Below are 23,221 nucleotides of genomic sequence, written 5' to 3'. Positions count from 1 at the left end.
TTATGCTGATATTTAATAATATATGTATATGTAATAAAATATAACAATATTCTTCACTATATCATCATACCAAACACACAGAAATACACTGAGGAGCTATTGTTCCACCAATAGTATTGAAAAATGAAACAAGAAAAGCTTCTTCTAAAATTTGCAAATATTGATTAACAGTTGCAGCTATATACTTTTGTATATGTTTGAAATTTGTTTTATCTTTAGAAAAGAGAAAAAAACTTTCCTCAATGTACTCTAAGTATACATTCCAACTACATAGTTGAATTATAAATTGAAAAGTTGTAAATATAAGCACTTCTCCTTCTGCAATAGATAACAAACTCAATGTTAAAACCAGAAATCCCATTAATGCAGCTAAGATATGACCCAATGGTAATAAATGAGTGTTACTAAATGAAGGTACAAAAATGAAAAAGCTGTAAGAAAATTTATAACAGAATTCTTCAAGCAGTTCTATTTTAAAGAATAATCATATTAAGGCCTATGCTTTGCTAAGAACTATATCAGCAAAAGTTTTTATCAAGATACTGATCAAGAATGGATATGTGTATTAAACCCTTTCCTTGACAACAGATATGTAAATAATGATTTGAATTTATGAATTTCCTAATCATTGGTCTCTGTTAAGTGTAGACCCGGGGTACTGAGAGCCACTGAGAGTCACTGATGACAGCTTGGAAGGACTGTGGGGAAGAACAGTACGCTAGTAACAGGAGTAAACCATAAAAGAAACCACTATAGAAAGAAAGAACTTAAGGAAATATGAAAGGTTCAATTCACTCCTTTTTTAAAATCATGACTCAGAAGCGTAACATTTTATTTAGTTGTATATTGTGACCATTTAAAGAGAGAGAGAGAGAAGAACAAAGGAATAAAGAGAAAAAGGGACCAAATAGGTGAAGTGTTGACATCGGGAAACAGAAAAATGAAAAAAAAAAAAAAAGGAAATAAAGCAAAATAAGATATTTTAGCAGAGACTAAAGGATCAGGAAAACTTTCACTTATTACCACTCTCAGGGGAAACCCCAGGCCCAAGTTCACCTACATCTCTGCTCTCCTACACTCTGTCTAGAGGTTTGCTAAAAATACCTCCAAGCTGCCAGCCCTTCAAGCACAGACTACCCTGCCCTAGCCTTTCATTTCAATAATCCTGAGACTCATTCTCTTCTCTCTCTACTTTCCGTAGTCTTCCTTTCTTTCCTGACCACTTTCTCTGGTTACCAGGTAGTGTCACAAACACGTGACTAAAAAGGAAACTAAAATTTGTTTCACCTGAAATTGCCTCAGCATTTATGCACATTATTTCCTTTGATATAAACTAATCTGTGAGTTATTCTCAATTTAAGGAGAAAAAGTAAGGATAACGCAGGGATTAACTAACTTGCTCAAGATTGCAAAGTTTATCAAGTGGGGCTCAAATCCAGTCTCAAAGGCATTATACCAAACTGCTATCCTCTGCTTTTTAAAAATAATGCCCACATTTTTTTACCATGAAGATCCATTATAAAAATCAACAGCAATTTTTTTCCCTTCCCACTAGGATACCAACTTTGTTGATTTCGGATCATTTACAGAACAGTTTACCCCGAGATTTCTCATTTCCTAGAGGTGTTTTGTTTTGTCATATTGCCAAAGAGATTTAAATTTACATTGTAATTTTCACAACTATTAACATAAATTCATTTTTGACAAGAAGGTGGACCCAACAAATTTGTAAAAGCTACTTATGGTGTATTAGTCATGGGATATTACACATATCACATGGCAATGTTTTCATAATTATGGACAGTGACATCTAACAAAGGCCTTCTGTAAACTTGTGAATTAATTTTTGTAAAGAAGTGTTACAAAGATGTAAAAGTTTAAACTACATTTAATTAAATAATCACTTTTACTGAAAAGAACAGTAAATAAATACATGAAAATGACCATAATGTGGGAAAACAACCAGATTTATGCCTGGCACACACAACACACACAACCAGTATTACCAAGAATACAGTCATAATAGGCCAGGCATGGTGGCTCATGCCTGTAATCCTAGCACTTTGGGAGGCCAAGGTGGGCAGATCACTTGAGGTCAGGAGTTTAAGACCAGTCTGGCCAACATGGTGAAACCCCGTCTCTACTAAAAATACAAAAATTAGCCAGGCGTGATGGCAGGTGCCTGTAATCCCAGCTACAAGGGAGGCTGAGGCAGAAGAATCGCTTGAACCCAGGAGTCGGAGGTTGCAGTGAGCTGAGATCGTGTCACTGCACTGCAGCCTGGGGGACAAGAGTGAAACTCCGTCTCAAAAAAAAAAAAAAAAAAAAATACAGTCATATTAAATGCACTGGAAAAGTATTAAACTAAGAAATCTATTTGCTACTACTAACTAGTACAAATGTAGCAAAACAAACTTTCTCTCCTTTTTTGCCTTTATAAAAAGAGGATAAAAATACCTCCTCTGACTTCCTTATGAAATTGTTATTTCTAATAGAGAAAACTGACTGCTATGCAAAGGATCGTCTATGCATAACAGTTTAAGAGGGCAAGAAGAGGATCTTGATCAGTCAGGGGTACATAGAGAGGTTTTTTAGGGGTGATGTCTTTTAATTTTCTGACTCGGTGGTTTCATGGGTGTTCACTTTGTAATTTTCTCTAAATCATAATTTGTCTTGTGTACTTTTCTGTATGTATATTTCATAATTTACTTGATGCAAGGGTGTTTATCCCAACTTCAGAAAAGAACAGTAATAAAAATACAAAGATTTAATTTCTATAAAATGTAAAACTGCTTGAAATTCCTTTAATATAAGAGAAATAGGTAGAAATATTTAAATTGATAGTGTTAAATTAAAATAGTCACTTCAAAAGTTATCCCAAAACTCTAAACACTGCTAAATTTCCCTTATATGTCAGTAATCCTAGGAAGTATTTTTTAAAGATTCTAAAAAAAAAAAAAAAAAGGTGGGGGGGGGGGTGCCCCAGTAAGGCATCTCAACATTTTGATCTTCAGTCACTGATACCCTTTCTTCCACATTTCCTTTAAGAGTTAGGGGGCGTTCTAAGATGGCCGAATAGGCACAGCTCCAATCTGCAGCTCCCAGTGTGATCAACATAGAAGAAGGGTGATTTCTACATTTCCAACTCAGGTCACCAACATCAAAGACCAAAGGTAGGTTAAACCACAAAGATGGAAGAAAGGGTATCAGTGACTGAAGATCAAATTAATGAAATAAAGCGACAAGACAAGGTTAGAGAAAAAAGAGTAAAAGAAACAAACAAAGCCTCCAAGAAATATGGGACTATGTGAAAAGAGCAAATCTACGACTGACTGGTGTACCTGAAAGTGATGGGGAGAATGGAACCATGTTGGAAAACACACTTCAGGATATTATCCAGGAGAACTTCCCCAACATAGTAAGGCAGGCCAACATTCAAATTCAGGAAATATAGAGAACATCACAAAGATACTCCTCGAGAAGAGCAACCCCAAGATACAAAATTGTCAGATTTACCAAGGCTGAAATGAAGGAAAAAGTGTTAAGGGCAGTCAGAGAGAAAGGTCGAGTTATCCACAGAGGGAAGCCCATCAGACTAACAGCTGATCTCTCAGCAGAAACCCTACAAGCCAGAAGACAGTAGGGGCCAATGTTCAACATTCTTAATGAAAAGAATTTTCAACCCAGAATTTCATATCCAGCCAAACTAAGCTTCATAAGTGAAGGAGAAATAAAATCCTTTACAGACAAGCAAATGCTGACAGATTTTGTCACCACCAGGCTTGCCTTACAAGAGCTTCTGAAGGAAGCACTAAACATGGAAAGAAGCAACCGGTACCAGCCACTGCAAAAACAGGCCAAATTGTAAAGACCACTGAGGCTAGGAAGAAACTGCATCAATTAACGGGCAAAATAACCAGCGAACATCATAATGACAGGATCAAATTCACACATAACAATATTACCCTTAAATGTAAATGGGCTAGATGCCCCAATTAAAAGACAAAGACTGCAAATTGGATAGAGTCAAGACCCATCAGTGTGCTGCATTCAGGAGACCCATCTCACATGCAAAGACGCACACAGGCTCAAAATAAAGGGATGGAGGAAGATCTAACAAGCAAATGGAAAGCAAAAAAAAGCCGGGGTTGCAATCCCAGTCTATGATAAAACAGATTTTTAAACCAACAAAGATCAAAAGAGACAAAGAAAGCCACTACATAATGGTAAAGGGATCAACTCAACAAGAAGAGCTAACTATCCTAAATATATATGCACCCAATACAGGAGCACTCAGATTCATAAAGCAAGTCCTTAGAGACTTACAAAGAGACTTAGACTCCCACACAATAATAATGGGAGACTTTAACACCCCACTGTCAATACTGGACAGATCAACGAGACAGAAGGTTAACAAGGATATCCAGGACCTAAACTCAGCTCTGCAACAAGCAGACCTAATAGACATCTACAGAACTCTCCACCCCAAATCAACAGAATATACATTCTTCTCAGCACCACATCACACTTATTCCAAAATTGACCACATAATTGGAAGTAAAGCACTCCTCAGCAAATGTGAAAGAACAGAAATAACAACAAACTGTCTCTCAGACCACAGTGCAATCAAATTAGAACTCAGGATTAAGAAACTCATTCAAAACTGCACAACTACATGGAAACTGAACAACTTGCTCCTGAATGACTACTGCGTAAATAATGAAATGAAGGCAGAAATAAAGATGTTCTTTGAAACCAATGAGAACAAAGACACAACGTACCAGAATCTCTGGGACACATTTAAAGCAGTGTGTAGAGGGAAATTTATTAACACTAAATGCCCACAAGAGAAACCAGGAAAAGATCTAAAATCGACACCCTAACATCACAATTAAAAGAACTAGAGAAGCAAGAGCAAACAAATTCAAAAGCTAGCAGAAGGCAAGAAGTAACTATGATCAGAGCAGAACTGAAAGTGATAGAGACAAAAAAACCCTTCAAAACATCAATGAATCCAGGAGCTGGTTTTTTGAAAAGATCATAAAAATTGATAGACCGCTAGCAAGACTAATAAAGAAGAAAAGAAAGAAGAATCAAATATACACAATAAAAAATGATAAAGGGGATATCACCACTGATCGAACAGAAATACAAACTACCATCAGAGAATACTATAAACACCTCTACACAAATAAACTAGAAAATCTAGGAGGAATGGATAAATTCCTGGACACATACACCCTCCCAAGACAACCAGGAGGAAGTTCAATCTCTGTATAGACCAATAACAGGCTCTGAAATTCAGGCAATAATTAATAGCCTACCAACCAAAACAAGTCCAGGACCAGATGGATTCACAGCCGAACTCTACCAGAGGTACAAAGAGGAGGTGGTATCACTCCTCCTGAAACTATTCTAATCAATAGAAAAGGAGGGAATCCTCCCTAACTCATTTTATGAGGCCAGCAACATCCTGATACCAAAGCCTGGCAGAGACACAACAAAAAAAAGAGAATTTTAGAGCAATATCCCTGATGAACATCAATGTGAAAATCCTCAATAAAATACTGGCAAACCGAATCCAGCAGCACATCAAAAACCTTATCCACTACAATCAAGCTGGCTTCATCCCAGGGATGCAAGGCTGGTTCAATATACACAAATCAATAAACATAATCAATCACATAAACAGAACCAACGACAAAAACCACATGATTATCTCAATAGATGCAGAAAAGGCCTTCGACAAAATTCAACAGTGCTTTATGCTAAAAACTCTCAATAAACTAGGTATTGACAGAATGTTTCTCAAAATAATAAGAGCTATTTATGACAAACCCACAGCCAATATCGTACTGAATGGGCAAAAACTGGAAGCATTCCCTTTGAAAACCAGCACAAGACAAGGATGCCCTCTCTCACCACTCCTATTCAACATAGTGTTGGAAGTTCTGGCCAAGGCAATCAGGCAAGAGAAAGAAATAAAGGGTATTCAATTAGGAAATCAGGAAGTCAAATTGTCGTGTTTGCAGATGACATGCTTGTATATTTAGAAAACCCCATCGTCTCAGCCCAAAATCTCCTTAAGCTGATAGGCAACTTCAGCAGTCTCAGGATACAAAATCAGTGTGCAAAAATCACAAGCATTCCTATACACCATTAACAGACAAGCAGAGAGCCAAATCATGAGTGAACTCCCATTTGCAGTTGCTACAAAGAGAATAAAATACCTAGGAATCAAACTTAAAAGGGATGTGAAGGACCTCTTCAAGGACAACTACAAACCACTGCTCAACAAAATAAAAGAGGACACAAACAAATGGAAGAATATTCCATGCTCATGGATAGGAAGAATCAATATTGTGAAAATGGCCATACTGCCCAAGGTAATTTATAAATTCAATGCCATCCCCATCAAGCTACCAATGACTTTCTTCACAGAATTGGAAGAAACTACTTTAAAGTTCATATGGAACCAAAAAAGAGCCCGCATTGCCAAGACAATCCTAAGCAAAAAGAACAAAGCTGGAGGCATCAGGCTACTTGACTTCAAACTATACTAGAAGACTACAGTAACCAAAACAGCATGGTACTGGTACCAAAACAGAACGGGGGAAAATTTTTGCAATCTACCCTCTGACAAAGGGCTAATATCCAAAATCTACAAAGAACTCAAACAAATTTACAAGAAAAAAACAAACAACCCCATCAAAAAGTGGGCAAAGGATATGAACAGACACTTCTCAAAAGAAGACATTTATGCAGCCAACAGACACATGTAAAGATGCTCATCATCACTGGGCATCAGAGAAATGCAAATCAAAACCACAATGAGATACCATCTCATGCCAGTTAGAATGGCAATCATTAAAAAGTCAGGAAACAACAGATGCTGGAGAGGATGTGGAGAAATAGGAATGCTTTTACGCTGTTCCTGGGAGTGTAAATTGGTTCAACCATTGTGGAAGACAGTGTGGCAATTCCTCAAGGATCTAGAACTAGAATTACCATTTGACCCAGCAATCCCATTACTGGGTATATATCCAAAGGATTATAAATCATGCTACTATAAAGACACATGCACACGTATGTTTACTGAGGCACTATTCACAATAGCAAAGACTTGGAACCAACCCAAATGTCCATCAATGATGGACTAGATTAAGAAAATGTGGCACATATACACCACGGAATACTATGCAGCCATAAAAAAACGATGAGTTCATGCCCTTTGCAGGGACATGGGTGAAGCTGGAAACCATCATTCTCAGCAAACTATCACAAGACAGAAAACCAAACACCCCATTTTCTCACTCATAGGTGGGAATGGAACAATGCGATCACTTGGACACAGGGCAGGGAACATCACACACTGGGGCCTGTTGTGGGTGGCGGGTTGGGGGAGGGATAGCATTAGGAGAAATACCTAATTTAAATGATGAGTTGATGGGTGCAGCAAACCAACATGGCACATGCATACCTATGTATCAAATCTGCACGTTGTGCACATGTACCCTAGAACTTAAAGTATAATTTAAAAAAAAAAGTTTATTAATACAATGGTTGGTTTCCAATTCTCCTATTACAACATATTTAAATGGCAAGGAAAAAATGAAAGTACTTTACTTACAGTTGATCCAGGATGCGGTGGGTTATCAATGGGTTTTACCACATTTTGTCTTTGTGTGGAATCAAGAAAGACATCATCCCAGTGTCCTTTCTCAATTAATTCCTTGAAAGTAAATTTATAATCATAACTATCAAAATATTTATTAAACAACAAATAAAATATATTTATGTTTCAGAAAATATGACCATGTTTGGGTGAAAAGAATACATTACCTTTTTAATTTTGGAGAGTTCAGTTACTGCTTGCTTATTTCCAGGTTCCAGAAGTAAAACAGTTTCAAAATCTAAAGTGAATTTTTTAAAAACATTACAACATAATTAAAATGTGGAGTTTTCATATTCACATGTATATTCATGATACATTCAGTTAGTAATCACATTTTTAGCTCAAGAAGTTTTACTCAGATTATTAGGAAACAGGTGAGCTATAGTAAGAACGTTTACTGAACACTGTTGTAGTTGTTGTATATGAATTTTCACGTAAGCCTCACTACAACCCCACTTTAAAGGTGATAAAACTGAGGCCCCTAGAGGTCATCTAACTTAGCAAAGTTCACCACGTAAACAAATGACAGAGTAACTCACTAAATGTAAAATATTAATAGAATAAGAGAATTACATACAACAAAGTATTACTCAGCCTTAAAAAGGAATGAAATTCTGATACGTGCTCCAACATGGACATTATGCTAAGTTAAATAAGCAGAGGCAAAAGGACAAATACTGCATGATTCCACTCACATAGGATATCTAGAACAGTCAAATTCAGAGACAGAAAGTAGAATGGAGGTTACTAGGGCTGGGGGGAGAGTAGAATGGAGAGCTATTGTCTCATGTATATAGAGTTTTAGAATGGGATGATGACAAAGTTCTGGTGATGGACAGTGGTGATGGCTGCACAATGTAAATGTATTTAATGCCACTGAGCTATATATTGAAAAATGGTTAAAATAATAAATTTAATGTTACATATTTTTTTAACCACAATTAAAAAAAACACTGCTGTAGCTAACAGGCTTATAGAGAAACTGCCAGATTTTAAATGCACATACCAGAAAAGAACAGAGGCTGAAAATCAATGATCTAAGTACTGATCTCAAGAAGCTGGAAAAACAGCAAATTAAACCAAAAGAAAGTTGAAGGAATAAAATAAAAAGCAGAAGGAAATTAAACAGAAAACACACACAGGAGAACCAAGTTGGTTCTCTGAAAAGACTAATTCAATGAATACCCTAAAAGAGAAGGCCATAAAAACAAAGAAAAAAAAATAGTATCAAGAATTAAAATGGCATCAGATCTCCATTATCCTCCATTCCCTACCTGCTGATAAAACCACAGCCCAAAGAGTTTAAAAAAAAAAATCAATCACTAACAGAAATTCTTCAGTTTGCAGGATGGCAGATAGGAAAAGATACAACTTGCTAAACAAAGAAACGTCCTCTGCTTATTGGGATTTAAAAAAAAAAAAAAACGGCTGAAATCGGTTGGAACCAAGATGGCCAAGTGGAGTTTGCACAAAAACGAGCTTGCTGATGTCACAGCCTGAATTTCCACCAAGTTCTACCTACTATTCCAAATTTGCACCTGCAATCCATTAGTTAGCATGAAGAGATAGCTACATATGCCCAATAACTTTTCCCTTTCCTTCCACTAATTACCTGCTAATTCCAGTATCCACCTCCCTAAATCCTTTCTAATGAAACTACTGCCTTAAGGCCAGGACAAGGAGACAGATTTGGGTTTGATTCCTGTCTCTTTGGGAGTCAACTTTCAATATAAATAAAGCCTTTTCTCAAAAACCTGATGTCACAGTATTGGCTTCAAGCATATCACACAGTGAGTCGCTTTTGCTCAACAACACTGATTCCCCTTCCTTTTCATTCTTGTCTTTTTATCGCTTTTTCCATTCTCATCTATAATTAAAATTTTTCACTAATGTTGACTGGCAACTAGCCAGAATGTACTGTATGCTACTAAACAAAAGGATGATCTGGTACACTGCGGAAGCTGCATTCCTCCAAATCTATTCATGATCTAAACTGTGGAAAGAAAACATAATTCCCTAAGTTCAGTATCTTTGAACCATGAGTAAGCTACATGAATCTCTGCTTCTATAACTTGGGCACTCATCAGGATGACTGAGTGCCAGCTGTTATAAAGTCTTACCTTGTTTTGCCTCATTTAGCTTTCCCAAAAATGTTCTTGCAGTTCCTCTTCTGGCAAAAGCTTTAGAATATGAGCCATCTAATAAAATGGCTTGTGTGCAGTCTTTTTCAGCTTCTTCATATCTATTGAACATGATAAAATTACTGACTGGAAAAAAGGCAGCTCATGGAAAAATGTCATATAAACTAAGTTTCTAATTTAAAAAGCTTATATATAATTTCAATCACTAACTCCTAAATCTGTGTTTGAAGTGGAGAACTATTTTATAAATTTTTTATTCTCACCAAATCTCGGAATCATTTGGTGAGGAGGGAGAAGGTACCAGATTGAGGGAATGTTAGGAGAGTCTGCTGGAGCGATGAAATAATAATGCAAAAATATGACTAGGCAGACAAACGAACACCACTGCTGGCAGCCTACCTCTTCTCCAAGTCTCAATATGCACAGGTACTACATTAGAATTTTTTTTTTTTTTTTTTTTTTTTTTTTTTTTTTAAGTATTACATTTTATTTTAACCGGCATTATTTTAATTCACACCGGTCATTACTTTTCCAATAAAACTTTATTAACATTTACCCACAGTAAACCTTCCATACTCATAGGAAAACAAAAAAATGAGAACTTGCTATGAATGTGATAGCATATCATCTAATACTTTGCATAAATTCTACTCAGCCATGCAACCAGCAATCAATTCAGACTTACAGACTTACTCATTACTGCTCTACAAGAACAAGGTGCTTAAGAAGAGCTCAAACCCCCCCACCAAAAAAACCCAACAACAAAAAAACTTCAGACATTCTCATATATTAATGACATTAATGAATTATTGTTAATTTCTTAGGAGTGCTAATGGTTATGGTTATGTATAAAATATCCTTTCTTTCGCGATAAAACGTCATAATGCTTATGATTTGCTTTACAATAATTCAGGGGGAAAATGCTGAAACAAATATGACCAAAAGAAGTATGGCTTGTTAGAACTAGATGATGGACACATGGAGTTTATTATACTACTTTTGTATAAGTCTGAAAAGTTTCATAAGAATATTAAAAAAAAAAAACACTCCTGTAATTGCATTCTCCCCAAGGCCTAGATGGATGTCATCTTCCCCTCAAAACAAGATCTCATATGAAAAAAAATCAGAATTTCGAATGAACTTAAACATCTCTGATTTATTTAACTCACTTGCCAGCAAAAGATAAAGAACGTATCTGTGTTCATGCCCTTATCAATGTTATTTTCTACTTGCCTGATTATATCATTCAAGATACCTGCATGGCCCCCATACTTTTCAGGATAAAGTCAAATTCCTTTGGAGCGCAAAGTCGGGGGCCTGCCTGAGTATCTGGCCTTCTCTCTGCCACTGTCCCCTGCAATAACAGCCATAATATGAACCACTCACCCTTTCCAGGTTAAAGTACCATCAACCTGCCTACTCCCATGTCTTTGAACCTGCACTAGACTTGACCTGTTTCCTGTTTTTTCACCTAACTCATACTACTCCTTTAGATCTCAGTTTGGTTTGAACAATTTCAAGATGCTTTCCATGAATTCCTCTGCCTGGACTCAGTCTACGCCAGTATTCTTCCCACTCTGAACTCCTATAGCACGTGTCCTTCATGGTGCTACCTTAGCGTATTTTACAAATATTGGTCTCCTTTTCTGTCGCTCCCTGCAACTTTCGGGTTTCTTAAAAACAACTACACTGGCCGGGCGCAGTGGCTCACGCCTGTAATCCCAGCACTTTGGGAGGCCAAAGTGGGCGGATCACGAGGTCAGGAGATCGAGACCATCCTGGCTAACATGGTGAAACCCCATCTCTACTAAAAAAAAATACAAAAAAAATTGGCCGGGCATGTTGGCGGGTGCCTGTAGTCCCAGCTACTCGGGAGGCTAAGGCAGGAGAATGGCATGAACCCGAGAGGCGGAGCCTACAGTGAGCCAAAATCGCACCACTGCACTCCAGGCTGGGTGACAGAGCAAGACTCCATCTCAAAAAAAAAAAAAACAACTGCACATTTAATATTTGTATACTTAATACCTTCCACAGTGCCTCACAGAACACCTGATACATTTTAGCACAATAAATGTTTGCTGAATAAGTAAATCAAAAAATTTCCAACACCCAAATTCAAAGAAAATTTAGAAGATAAACGTTTAGGAAATCATTTCAATTGCATATTTAATTGCATGTTCCATTGTACAGGTGAAGACAACCCAACAATTTTTCTAGAAGTCTGAAGTTGCCACAGAGGTAGATGATTATTCTTTGAAAATGGACTCACGTAAGTCCTTTAAAATTATTAAATGTCTCCTGTGCACTCCATTTGTAAACTAAATTTAGAAAAATCCAATCAACAAATATCTTTTAGGTGGTTGGAGAAAAAGACAGACTAATCAAAAATAGAAAAATGGTGAGTGCGAAAAACTATCATCTCTGCCTAGCTCCTTAGCCCTGATTCCTTCTGATTTTCAGTTAGGTCCATCTGCCCTAGTGTGTCCGGAATTAGTGGGTTCTTGGTCTCACTGACTTCAAGAATGAAGCCACGGACCCTCACGGTGAGTGTTACAGCTCTTAAGGTGGCGCGTCTGGAGTTGTTCGTTCCTTCCGATGTTCGGATGTGTTCGGAGTTTCTTCCTTCTGGTGGATTCATGGTCTCGCTGGCTCAGGAGTGAAGCTGCAGACCTTCGCGGTGAGTGTTACCTCTCTTAAGGCGGCGTGTCTGGAGTTGTTCGCTCCTCCCAGTGGGCTCGTGGTCTCGCTGGCTTCAGGAGTGAAGCTGCAGACCTTCGCGGTGTTACAGCTCATAAAAGCAGCATGGACCCAAAGAGTGAGCAGTAGCAAGATTTATTGCAAAGAGCGAAAGAACAAAGCTTCCAGTGTGGAAGGGGACCCGAGCGGGTTGCCACTGCTGGCTCAGGCAGCCTGCTTTTATTCTCTTATCTGGCCTCACCCACGTCCTGCTGATTGGTAGAGCCGAGTGGTCTGTTTTGACAGGGTGCTGATTGGTGCATTTACAATCCCTGAGCTAGGCATAAAGGTTCTCCACGTCCCCATCAGATCAGTTAGATACAGAGTATCGACATACAGGTTCTCCAAAGCTCCACCAGAGCAGCTAGATACAGAGTGTCGATTGGTGCATTCACAGACCCTGAGCTAGACACAGGGTGCTGACTGGTGTGTTTACAAACCTTGAGCTAGATACAGAGTGCTGATTGGTGTAGTTACAATCCCTGAGCTAGACATAAAGGTTCTCCACATCTCCACCAGACTCAGGAGCCCAGGTGGCCTCACCCAGTGGATCCTGCACCGGGGCTGCAGGTGGAGCTGCCTGCCAGTCCCGTGCTGTGTGCCCGCACTCCTCAGCCCTTGGGTGGTTGATGGGACTGGGCGCCGTGGAGCAGGGGGTGGCGCTCGTCAGAGAGGCTCGGGATGCACAGGAGCCCACGGAGGCGGGGGAAGGCTCAGGCATGGCGGGCTGCAGTCCCAAGGCCTGCCCCCCCGGGAAGGCAGCTAAGGCCTGGCGAGAAATCGAGCACAGTGCCAGTGGGCCGGCACTGCTGGGGGACCCAGTACACCCTCCACAGCCGCTGGCCCGGGTGCTAAGCCCCTCATTGCCCAGGGCCGCCGGCCGGCTGCTCCCAGCGCGGGTCCCGCCAAGCCCACGCCCACCTGGAACTCCAGCTGGCCCACAAGCGGTGCGCGCAGCCCTGGTTCCCGCTTGCGCCTCTCCCTCCACACCTCCCTGCAAGCTGAAGGAGCCGGCTCCCGCCTTGGCCAGCCCAGAAAGGGGCTTCCACAGTGCAGCGGTGGGCTGAAGGGCTCCTCAAGTGCCACCAAAGTGGGAGCCCAGACAGAGGAAGCACCGAGAGCGCGCGAGGGCTGTGAGGACTGCCAGCACACTGTCACCTCTCACTAGGTCTACTCCGGCTCTAGTGTAAATGCAGCCCCTAATCACCATTAAGTGAACCACCCTCTACTAAATCAAGTCTTAGTCTGATTCCAGTTCCAGCAACCAAAATTCTACCTTATTTTTGTGACCAACTCTCAACCCTGTTTCCCAAATCTAATATCTAATACTACTGGGTTATTTTCTTCTTATCCTATCTCTAAATCTATGCTTTACTCCCTCTAAGAATAGGACTCAGATTTGTTCTTGGTCAGTCCTCTTCAAGGGCTACAATGTTGGCCCAAACTTCTGTCCTTATTTATGATTATCTTCTTATTTCTTCAGCCTTTCTGAAGCTAACCATCTACCACCCTACATTCCACAATTTGCCAGCTCACAGGCACTCCATTACTGTAACTCAAGGATGTCTTGCTCATCTCCCAATGCAAACTACTAATTTAGACTATCACCTCCAGAAAGCACATTCTCCAGGAATCCTGGTTGGCCTAACTAGGTGAATTTCTTCTTACTCCCTACTGCTACTCCGCACACTGGTAGGTAAGACTGACTATACTGCTGGTTCTAATTAGCTCTAATTTGACACAGTTTGTAGAACCTCAAGCTATAGGATGGTTACCTAAACTAGGAGTAGTTCAAGCTTGAAATGTTGCTTTTTTATGTTCCTCACATAGTCCATAATACGTAACAACAGTCTCCACATACAGAAAAAAATTCTGATATTAACTGTGAATCTAAAAGATACACTAGAAAAAGATACAAATAAGAGTCTTAAGTTATTTTAATTTAAAATATACTCTGCTAACTTGGTATAATATATTCCACTAATATGATTATAAACTAAAGAAATAAAACTAATACAATAAATTAGATATCTTATAAATGCATATATAATCTCTCACCTGTAAGAAGGCATTACTCTTAGCATTAGTCAAACCAACAAACTCAGGCTTTACAATTTTTAAACCAATGCACAATTCTTTGATAGCAAAAATCAAAATTTTCATAAGTGAGCAAGAGATGCAATGATCTTTACTCTGACTAGTCAACAAAAGAATCTATCTCTAGTGATATCTCTTACTTTAAATGAGGTTAAAGATATAATCAAAATTTATTTCTATGACAGGAGCTCCTAACCTGAGATTCTCTGAGGGATGTAGAAACTTGTTTAGGAAAAAAACTGTATCACTATTTTCACTAAACTTCAAAGAAAATTTAGCTTTCTTTCAAATACAAATGCAGACAACAGTATCTATCACTGTGTCACCAATAGAAATCAGATATTTCGGCCAGGTGCGGTGGCTCATGCCTGTAATCCCAGCACTCTGGGAGGGCGAGGCGGGCAGATCACCTGAGGTCAGGAGTTTTGAGACCAGCTTGGCCAACATGGCAAAACCCCATCTCTACTAAAAATACAAAAATTAGCTAGGTGTCATGGTGCATGCCTGTAGACCCAGCTACTTAGGAGGTTGAGGCAGGAGAATCGCTTGAACCTGGGACGTGGACGTTGCAGTGAGCCAAAATTACACCACTGCACTCCAGCCTGGGTGACAGAGGGGGACAATGTCTCAAAAAAAAAAAAAAAAAAAAAATCAGATATTTCCATATCACATTACAACTGTTACTGGTATCTCAAAATATTGCTTATGCTCACCACTATTCAGAATTACAGTAAAAATTTAACCTGTTGCTTATTTGCATGTGATTGCAGTGTCTGGTTTATAGATACTCTTGTGACAAGGCTGGCAACTGTTGGGCAACTCTGCCCTAGTAGTTATTCAGAAGACAAAGAGCTAAGGCATGTGTTATCACATTGGAAATCTAATATTGCTTCAGGTATTCCCTATCCACACTTGCTTGTTCATCAGTACGTGGAAGATGTGTCAAGGACCATCCCAAAATTTAGTGTCCTTATTGAAACCTTACAATCATGTCTTTAAAATTTTTTTAACATTAACTTGTCTGTATTTTAAATGTATTTTCAAATACAGTACAATCACCTGCAAATAAGCAGCAGGTTAAATTTGCACTGTAATTCTGAATATCGGTGAGCATAAAATACAGCACTCGCCTGTATTTTAAATGTAATTTCTCATTTTGAGGTGTGTTAATAAAAAAGCAAATATACTACTATATCACAATTTTTAATATTTTCAAAACTATATTTTGATATAATTGGTTTCCTTTGTAATCCTAGTTGTACAGTTAAGCATTTAAAAATATTCTGAGAAGCGTTCAACATACAGCTAAAGGGGAATTCATGGCACTGAAGAAGTTTTGAATTCCTATTTATACTATTTACAGGCTTTTTAAAACTCTGGCATTAGTGTGTAAAGTATAACAAGAGAAACAAAGTCTAAGTCTAAGTTTCTGCCATCGGATATAATTCTACTGACTGTCCAACTTGGGCACATCCAGAAAAAGCTGGTTAATGTAGGATCAAATGTTTGTTACATATGTTATTAATCAGCAGTTTCAATGACAGCAGTTCCCTTTTGTTATACATGTATGTATATAAAACATTTCCAGATAAGACTTTGCCCAAAGGGCTCTGAAGTGAAAAATAATATTTAATCAAGATCCAGAATACTATACGTAAAGCAACTAGAGAAAAACTGGTAAACTCTGTAATGCCAGACTTAAAAGTGGGAAAATATTAACAAGAACATCTACTGAATACACACCTTGTGCCTGGAACTATGTATACCACAGGTACATAAACACACACATACACACACACACACACACACACACACTATTTTTCCTCTCTCATTTCACTTTAATTTAAATGCTCAAAAATATATAAATTAAATTTTAATTTACTTAAATTTACCATAAATTGGCATGTTAGCTAACCTAACACGCCATAATTGGCATGTTGGGTAACTTATGGTAAAAATTTACCAATTTATTGTAAATTTGTATCCTGAAAAGCACTAAAATGTAACCAATACTTACTTCTGAATCTTCAGATAGGCCATAGCTCTGTTAGCTGGAAGAAGGGCATTAGCACCATCTGCTGCTATCCCTCGAGTATAGCATTCAATTGCTCTTTCATATTTCCCCTCTTTGAAAAATCCATTCCCCTGTTATTTTGTAGAGAAATATGGAGAATAAAAAAAAAAAAATTGAAAAAAAATAAATGAATTCAAATCTTATGAAACACTGCAAGGATATTCACCAACAGTATTTCAGGAAAGAATACTGTTAAAAATCTGGCCCATGAGACACGTTTTAAACTCTGTTGGTTTGGGTTGTTTCTTTTTTAATGGCATTATTCTCTTTTCAGTACTAAAAAGGAAAAACATGTATACTACTATATTACTTTGCAGCATTCACTATTACTCCATTAATTACATATTACACAAAGCTTAAATTTAAAAACCTATTTTAACAAAGGTCCAAATAATATACTGTCTTAAGTTACATTAGAAGCTGTACAAAAGGATTTCATAACTCAAATAAATTTTGTGAAAGCATACAGTACCAGAATTATAAAGCCCACTCTTCAATAACTTTAATATGCCCAAATATAAGATAAATTCAACTGTATTGGAATTTGTATACCTGATTTCACTATAACATTTACTTACAGTCAGTCAAATATCACAATCAATAATCATTTCATAACTATTGATTAGGAATCCTCTGTGGGTCCAGGAAAGGCTATAAATAAACTAAACCTCCTCAACTCATGATTAGTAGAGGAATTTCAATCAGAAACAGTCCAGAGTGAATTAATGAAAAAACTACATTATAAGAATGGATTGTAATTAACTTCTATGTTAAATTTATAACTATATATATGTAAATATATAATAAAACATTCAAAAGTAGTTTCCTAAACTTAAGTGTTTCTATAGTTATTTAATTTATATATAAAGTCATCAATTACCCAAATTTTGAATTAGTAGGTCCCAGAGGCTTTAGTGCATTTAATTTCCAATTCCTACTCAAGCAAAACTTTAATATTAGAGAAGAAAGAAATTAACTGATATACAAGAAATAAATCAACACTCAGCAAAAGATATACATTGTATGTTGGGATAGCTTTGGATTACCCGATCTTTCTCTGAAATGGCCTGCTGCTTATTCTGTTGTGCTTCAATTAGATTTCGCTCTCCTTCTGTTGACTTAATCACTATGTCAGCTTCCTTTGGATATGAGTTTCCTTTGGATGCTAAAGCCTAGGAGACATAGCAGTCAGCTAAAATAAAACAAAGTAATGCAAGATGCATATATATTTGACCTTAAAACATAAATACCTCAAATACAGTAGAATTTCTGCCACATTTTAAACAATCAAAATAACATTTTCTACTCTAATTCAAAATCTTTCTACTTATTAAAGTAAAATGTAAAATAAGTATATAATAAATTTAATGTGCTCCTCATTTCAATTAAAATTAGTATCAAACGCCACATACTGCATGTTTTGACTTAAAAGTGGGAGGTAAACATTGGGTACACATGGACATAAACAGAAACAACAGACACTATAGACTACCTGTTGGGGAGAGAAACACTGGGGGTGGGGAGTGGAGGGGATGAAAAACTACCTATTGGGTACTATGCTCACTATCTAGGTGACGGAATCATTCATACCCCAAACCTCAGTATCATACAATATGCCCATGTAAAAAGCCTGCACATGTACCCTTTGAATCTAAAATACAAGTTGAAATTATTTTAAATAAATAAATAGGTAGCATCCATTAAAAATAGTTGCTCATTTATTCAACAAATATTTATTGAATTTCTATACGGGCCAGGTACTGTTTTAGGAGCTGTTTTCAGACATAACAGTTCATTACAACTACACATCACCAAACTTCTCAAATTCAATATTCACAGTCATTATTTGACCTAAGGCAAAATTTTAAAAATATATAATACAGTTCACAACTATAACCAAGTTAACGTATTTACCAGATCTTATGTGCAATAGTAATGGTAATATTTAAAAGCACACTTTCCCCAATCACTGTCACTTTTCTCTCAATGTTTCAATCAGTGCATAAGCCAAAAAAGAAGAAAATCAGTGGGATAAAAAAATAATAATTCTGTCATCTGGGAAAGAGTAAAGCAGTAGTAGTTCTAAAGATCTCAGGCAACTTTTAGAACAATCAAGGGTCTTTAAATACCATTACACTCCCTCTAGCTTGCAAATTCATGTAGTAAAACTCTATAGTACAAAGAATTAAAATTAGAAAATCTCAATATTAAGAAATCTATAGTACAAAATCTATGCAAAAAGCTTTACTTCTTCAAATAAAGGTCATAAGTAACACACTTAATTTAAATAACTACAGTTTACCTGACTGATTTTCCTGAGTTCATTTGTTGCTTCAAAGTTATTTGGTTCCAGTTCTAATACTCTTTCATAATCTAAGTAAAAGAGAAGATAAAAAAATTTTTAAAGATAGGTAATATTTTAAAACCTGTACAAAACAATCTTTTGTTGCCTGTGACAATTAGGCAACTGTCCTACAGCAAAATAAAGGAGAAACAAAGAAATGCCATCATGAGGCCACTGAACTTTCTTTTTTTGAGACAGATTCTCACTCTGTTGACCAGGCTGAGTGCTGTGGCCCCATCTTGGCTCACTGCAACCTCCAGTTCCCAGGTTCTAGTGATTCTGTACCTCAGCCTCCTGAGTAGCTGGGACTACAGGCACACACCACCAAGTTCAGCTAATTTTTGTATTTTTAGGAGAGACAGGTTTTCTCCTCGTTGCCCAGGTTAGTCTCAAACTCCTGGCCTCAAGTAGTCTTCCCACTTTGGCCTCCCAGAGTGCTAGGATTACAGGCGTAAGCCACTGTGCCGAGCCAAGCCACTGTACTTTCTTCTTCTCCCCCAGGGCAGAAAAAATCCTATGACAAACCATCTTCCACCAGCCTCAGGAAGGATACGTGCTATCATAAGTTGTACATCATAAAACCAAGAAGCAGGCCGGGCGCAGTGGCTCACTCCTGTAATCCCAGCACTTTGGGGGGCCGAGGTGGGCAGATCACCTGAAGTCAGGAGTCAAGACCGGCCTGGCCAACATGGCGAAACCCTGTTTCTACTAATATTACAAAAATTAGCCAGGCGTGGTGGTGGGCACCTGTAATCCCAGATACTTGGGAGGCTGAGGCAGGGAGAATCACTTGAACCCGGGAGGCAGAGGTGGCAGTGAGCCGAGATCACACCACTGCACTCCAGCCTGGGTGAAAAGGCAACACTCTGTCTCAAAAAAAAAAAAAACCTAAGCAGCAGCAAAATCCAATTAAATATCAGCTTTATTCAGATTTTGTGATTTATAATATACAAACCTATTTTATGAAATAACAGAAGGCTTAGAATTTACAAGTGAACAAAAATGTGTTATGAGCTTTAAACACACTACCTCTTGCCTCACTAAAGCCAACAAGACATTTTAATGCCTATTTTACAGATGAGAAACTGAAAATCAGGGGAGATACTGGTCACATAGCTAGTACTTAGTAACATGAGAATTTGAACCAAATTCTGATTGGTGGCAAATAATGCATTCTTTCTTAAAAACATCAAGATACCATTTCAGTGGCAAAAATGACCTTTGTTCAAATACAGAAAGCTCTCTGAAGGTAGTAACTGTGATTACTCAGTATTCTCTATATAGCATCTGTTAGGTAACACTGTTAAAGACTTTTTTAAATAGTGACTAGAAAATACCTTTTTTGGCCTCCTCTAATTTTTGCAAAGCAAATCGAGCAGCACCTCGTCTGGAATAAGCCTTTGCATAACTTCTATTCAAGGCAATTGCTAAATTACAATCAGACTCAGCAACAGCAAATCTGCAATTTAAAAACATTAAAATAAATAAAGTTAATAAAACGAATTTACTAACCCAAAACTTCAAACTTTGTTTCTGAAATCCTTGAAAATCGAATTTACTTACCCAGTGAAGGCATTTTTCCCACCTCCTTTTAGTTAATTAAGCATAATAAAAGCAATACTGCCATTCCTCAAAGATATTGTGGATTTGATTCTAGACCACCACAAGAAAGTAAATGTCACAAAAAACCTAGTCACACAAATTTTTTGGTTTTCCAGTGCATACAAAAGTTTTATTTACACTATACTGTAATCTAGTAAGTGTGCAAAAGCTTTATGTCTAAATAACAATGTATATACCTTAATTAAAAAATACTTTATTGCTAAAAAATGCTAATAATTATCTGAGTCTTCAGTGAATATTTATCTTTGTGCTTTTGGAGGATCTTGCCTTGATGTTGATGGCTACTGAACAATCAGGGTGGTGGTGGTAGCATGTGATGCTGTTTGATAGCATTTACATAATAGAACTTCTTTCAATATTGGAGTCAATCCTCTCAAACTCTGCCACTTTATCAAATAAGTTTATATAATGTTCTAAATCTTCGGTTGTCATTTCAAAAATGTTCACGACGCCTTCACCAGGAATAAATTCTATCTCAAGAAACCACTTTATTTGCTCATCCATAAGAAGCAACTGATCATTCAAGTTTGAATACAAGAGTGCAGCAATTCGGTCACATCTTCCTCCACTAAAATCTTGAACCCCTCAAAGTCATCCATAAGAGCTGAAATCAACTTCTTCCAAACTCCTGTTAACGCTGATATTTTGACCTCCTCCCATGAATTATGGACATTCTTAATGGCATCTAAAATAGTCAATCCTTTCCAGGTTTCAATCTACTTTGTCCAGATCCACTAAAGGAATCACGATCTATGACCCCTATAGCCTATGAAATCTATTTCTTAAATAACAAGAATTGAAATTGAAAATGACTCTTTGATCCATGGGCTGCAGAACAGATATTGTGTTAGGAGGCATGAAAACAACATTCATGTCCTTGTACATCTCCATCAGAGATCTTGGGTGAGTAGGTCCACTGTCAGTACACTACTTTGAAATAAATCTTTTTTTTTTTTTTTGAGACAGAGTCTCGCTCTGTTGCCCAGGCTGTAGAGCAGTGGCGCGATCTGGCTCACTGCAAGCTCCGCCTCCTGGGTTCACGCCATTCTCCTGCCTCAGCCTCCTGAGTAGCTGGGACTACAGGCGCCCGCCACCACGCCTGGCTAATTTTTTGTATTTTTAGTAGAGACGGGGTTTCACCGTGTTTGCCAAGATGGTCTCGATCTCCTGACCTCATGATCTGCCTGCCTCGGCTTCCCACGAATCTCTTTTTCTAAGCAGTAGGTCTCAACAGTTGGCTTAAAATGTTCAGTAAAACAGTTCATAAATAGATGTGCTGTCATCCAGACTTTGTTGCTTTACTCGTAGAGCACAGGCAGAGTAGATTTAGCATAATTCCTAAGGGCCCTAGGACTTTTGGAATGGTAAATGAGCACTGTCTTCAACTTAAAAGTCACCAGCTGCATTAGCCCCTAACAAGATAATCAGACTGTCCTTTGAAGCCAGGCATTCTCTCTAGCTGTGAAAGCCCTAGATGGCACTGTCTTCTAACAGAAGGCTGTTTAGTCAACACTGAAAATGTGTTGTTTAACACAGACACCTTCATCAATTACCTCCGCTAGATCTTCTGGATAACTTTCTGCAGGTTCTCCATCAGCACCTGCTGCTTCACCTTCCACTTTTTAGACAGCTTCTTTCCTTAAACCTCATGAACCAACTTCTGCTAGCTTTCAACTTTTCTTCTGCAGCTTTCTCACCTCTCTCAACCTTCACTAAATTGAAGAGCATTAGAGCCTTGCACTGGATTAGACTTTGGCTCAGGGGAATGTTGTGGCTGGTTTAATCTTCTATACAGACCAATAAAACTTTCTCCCTATTAACAATAAGCTTCTTTTGCTTTTAATTATTTGTGTTCATTGGAGTGGCCCTTTTAATTTCCTCAAGAACTTTTCCTTTGCATTCACGTCTTGGCTAACTGGCACAAGAGGCCTAGCTTTCAGTCAGTCTTGGCTTTCCACATGTCGTCCTCACTAAGTTTAATCATTTCCAGCTTCCAATTTAAAGTGAGAGATCTGTGAGTCTTCCTTTCACTTGAATACTTACATGCCACTGTAGGGTTTCGTTTGTTTGTTTGTTTGCTTTGAGACGGAGCCTCACTCTCTCGCCCAGGCTGGAGTGCAGTGGCCTGATCTCAACTCACTGCAACCTCTGCCTCCTGGGCTCAAGCAATTTTCCTGCCTCACCGTCCCGAGTAGCTGGGATTATAGGCGTGCGCCACCACACCTGGCTAATTTTTTGTATTTTTAGTGGAGACAGGGTTTCACCATGTTGGCCAGGCTGGTCTCCAACTCCTGACCTCAAGTGATCTGCCCGCCTCGGCCTCCCAAAGTGCTGGGATTACAGGTGTGAGCCGCCATGCCTGGCCTCACTGTACGGTTATTAACTGGCCTAATTTCAATACTGTTGTGTCTCAGGGAATAGGGAAGCCCAAGGAGAAGGAGAGAGATGGGGCGGCGGCAGCTGGTCAATGAAGCAGACAGAATGCACAAGAACATATGGGTGTGCTTGATGGCTCCCCAAAACAATTACAA

General features: G+C 38.2%; 1 protein-coding gene across 1 annotated transcript in view; it reads right to left on the bottom strand.

Annotated features, from left to right (window-relative positions):
• The window catches only part of RPAP3 (RNA polymerase II associated protein 3), a 45,108-nt gene that overhangs the window by 8,885 nt on the left and 13,002 nt on the right, over window positions 1-23,221 (bottom strand). Inside the window, exons 6-12 of the mRNA XM_003252248.3 lie at window positions 20,405-20,526; window positions 19,026-19,096; window positions 17,770-17,895; window positions 16,667-16,794; window positions 9,796-9,917; window positions 7,843-7,913; window positions 7,631-7,732 (exon numbers count right to left, since the gene is read on the bottom strand). Coding sequence (XP_003252296.2) covers window positions 7,631-7,732; window positions 7,843-7,913; window positions 9,796-9,917; window positions 16,667-16,794; window positions 17,770-17,895; window positions 19,026-19,096; window positions 20,405-20,526 — 742 coding nt within the window. The remainder of the gene's footprint in view (window positions 1-7,630; window positions 7,733-7,842; window positions 7,914-9,795; window positions 9,918-16,666; window positions 16,795-17,769; window positions 17,896-19,025; window positions 19,097-20,404; window positions 20,527-23,221) is intronic.

The sequence above is a fragment of the Nomascus leucogenys genome, chromosome 8, assembly GCF_006542625.1.
Source record: "Nomascus leucogenys isolate Asia chromosome 8, Asia_NLE_v1, whole genome shotgun sequence".
In the NCBI taxonomy this organism is placed as follows: Eukaryota; Metazoa; Chordata; class Mammalia; order Primates; family Hylobatidae; genus Nomascus; species Nomascus leucogenys.
This window is presented reverse-complemented; position numbering and strand designations above follow the sequence as displayed.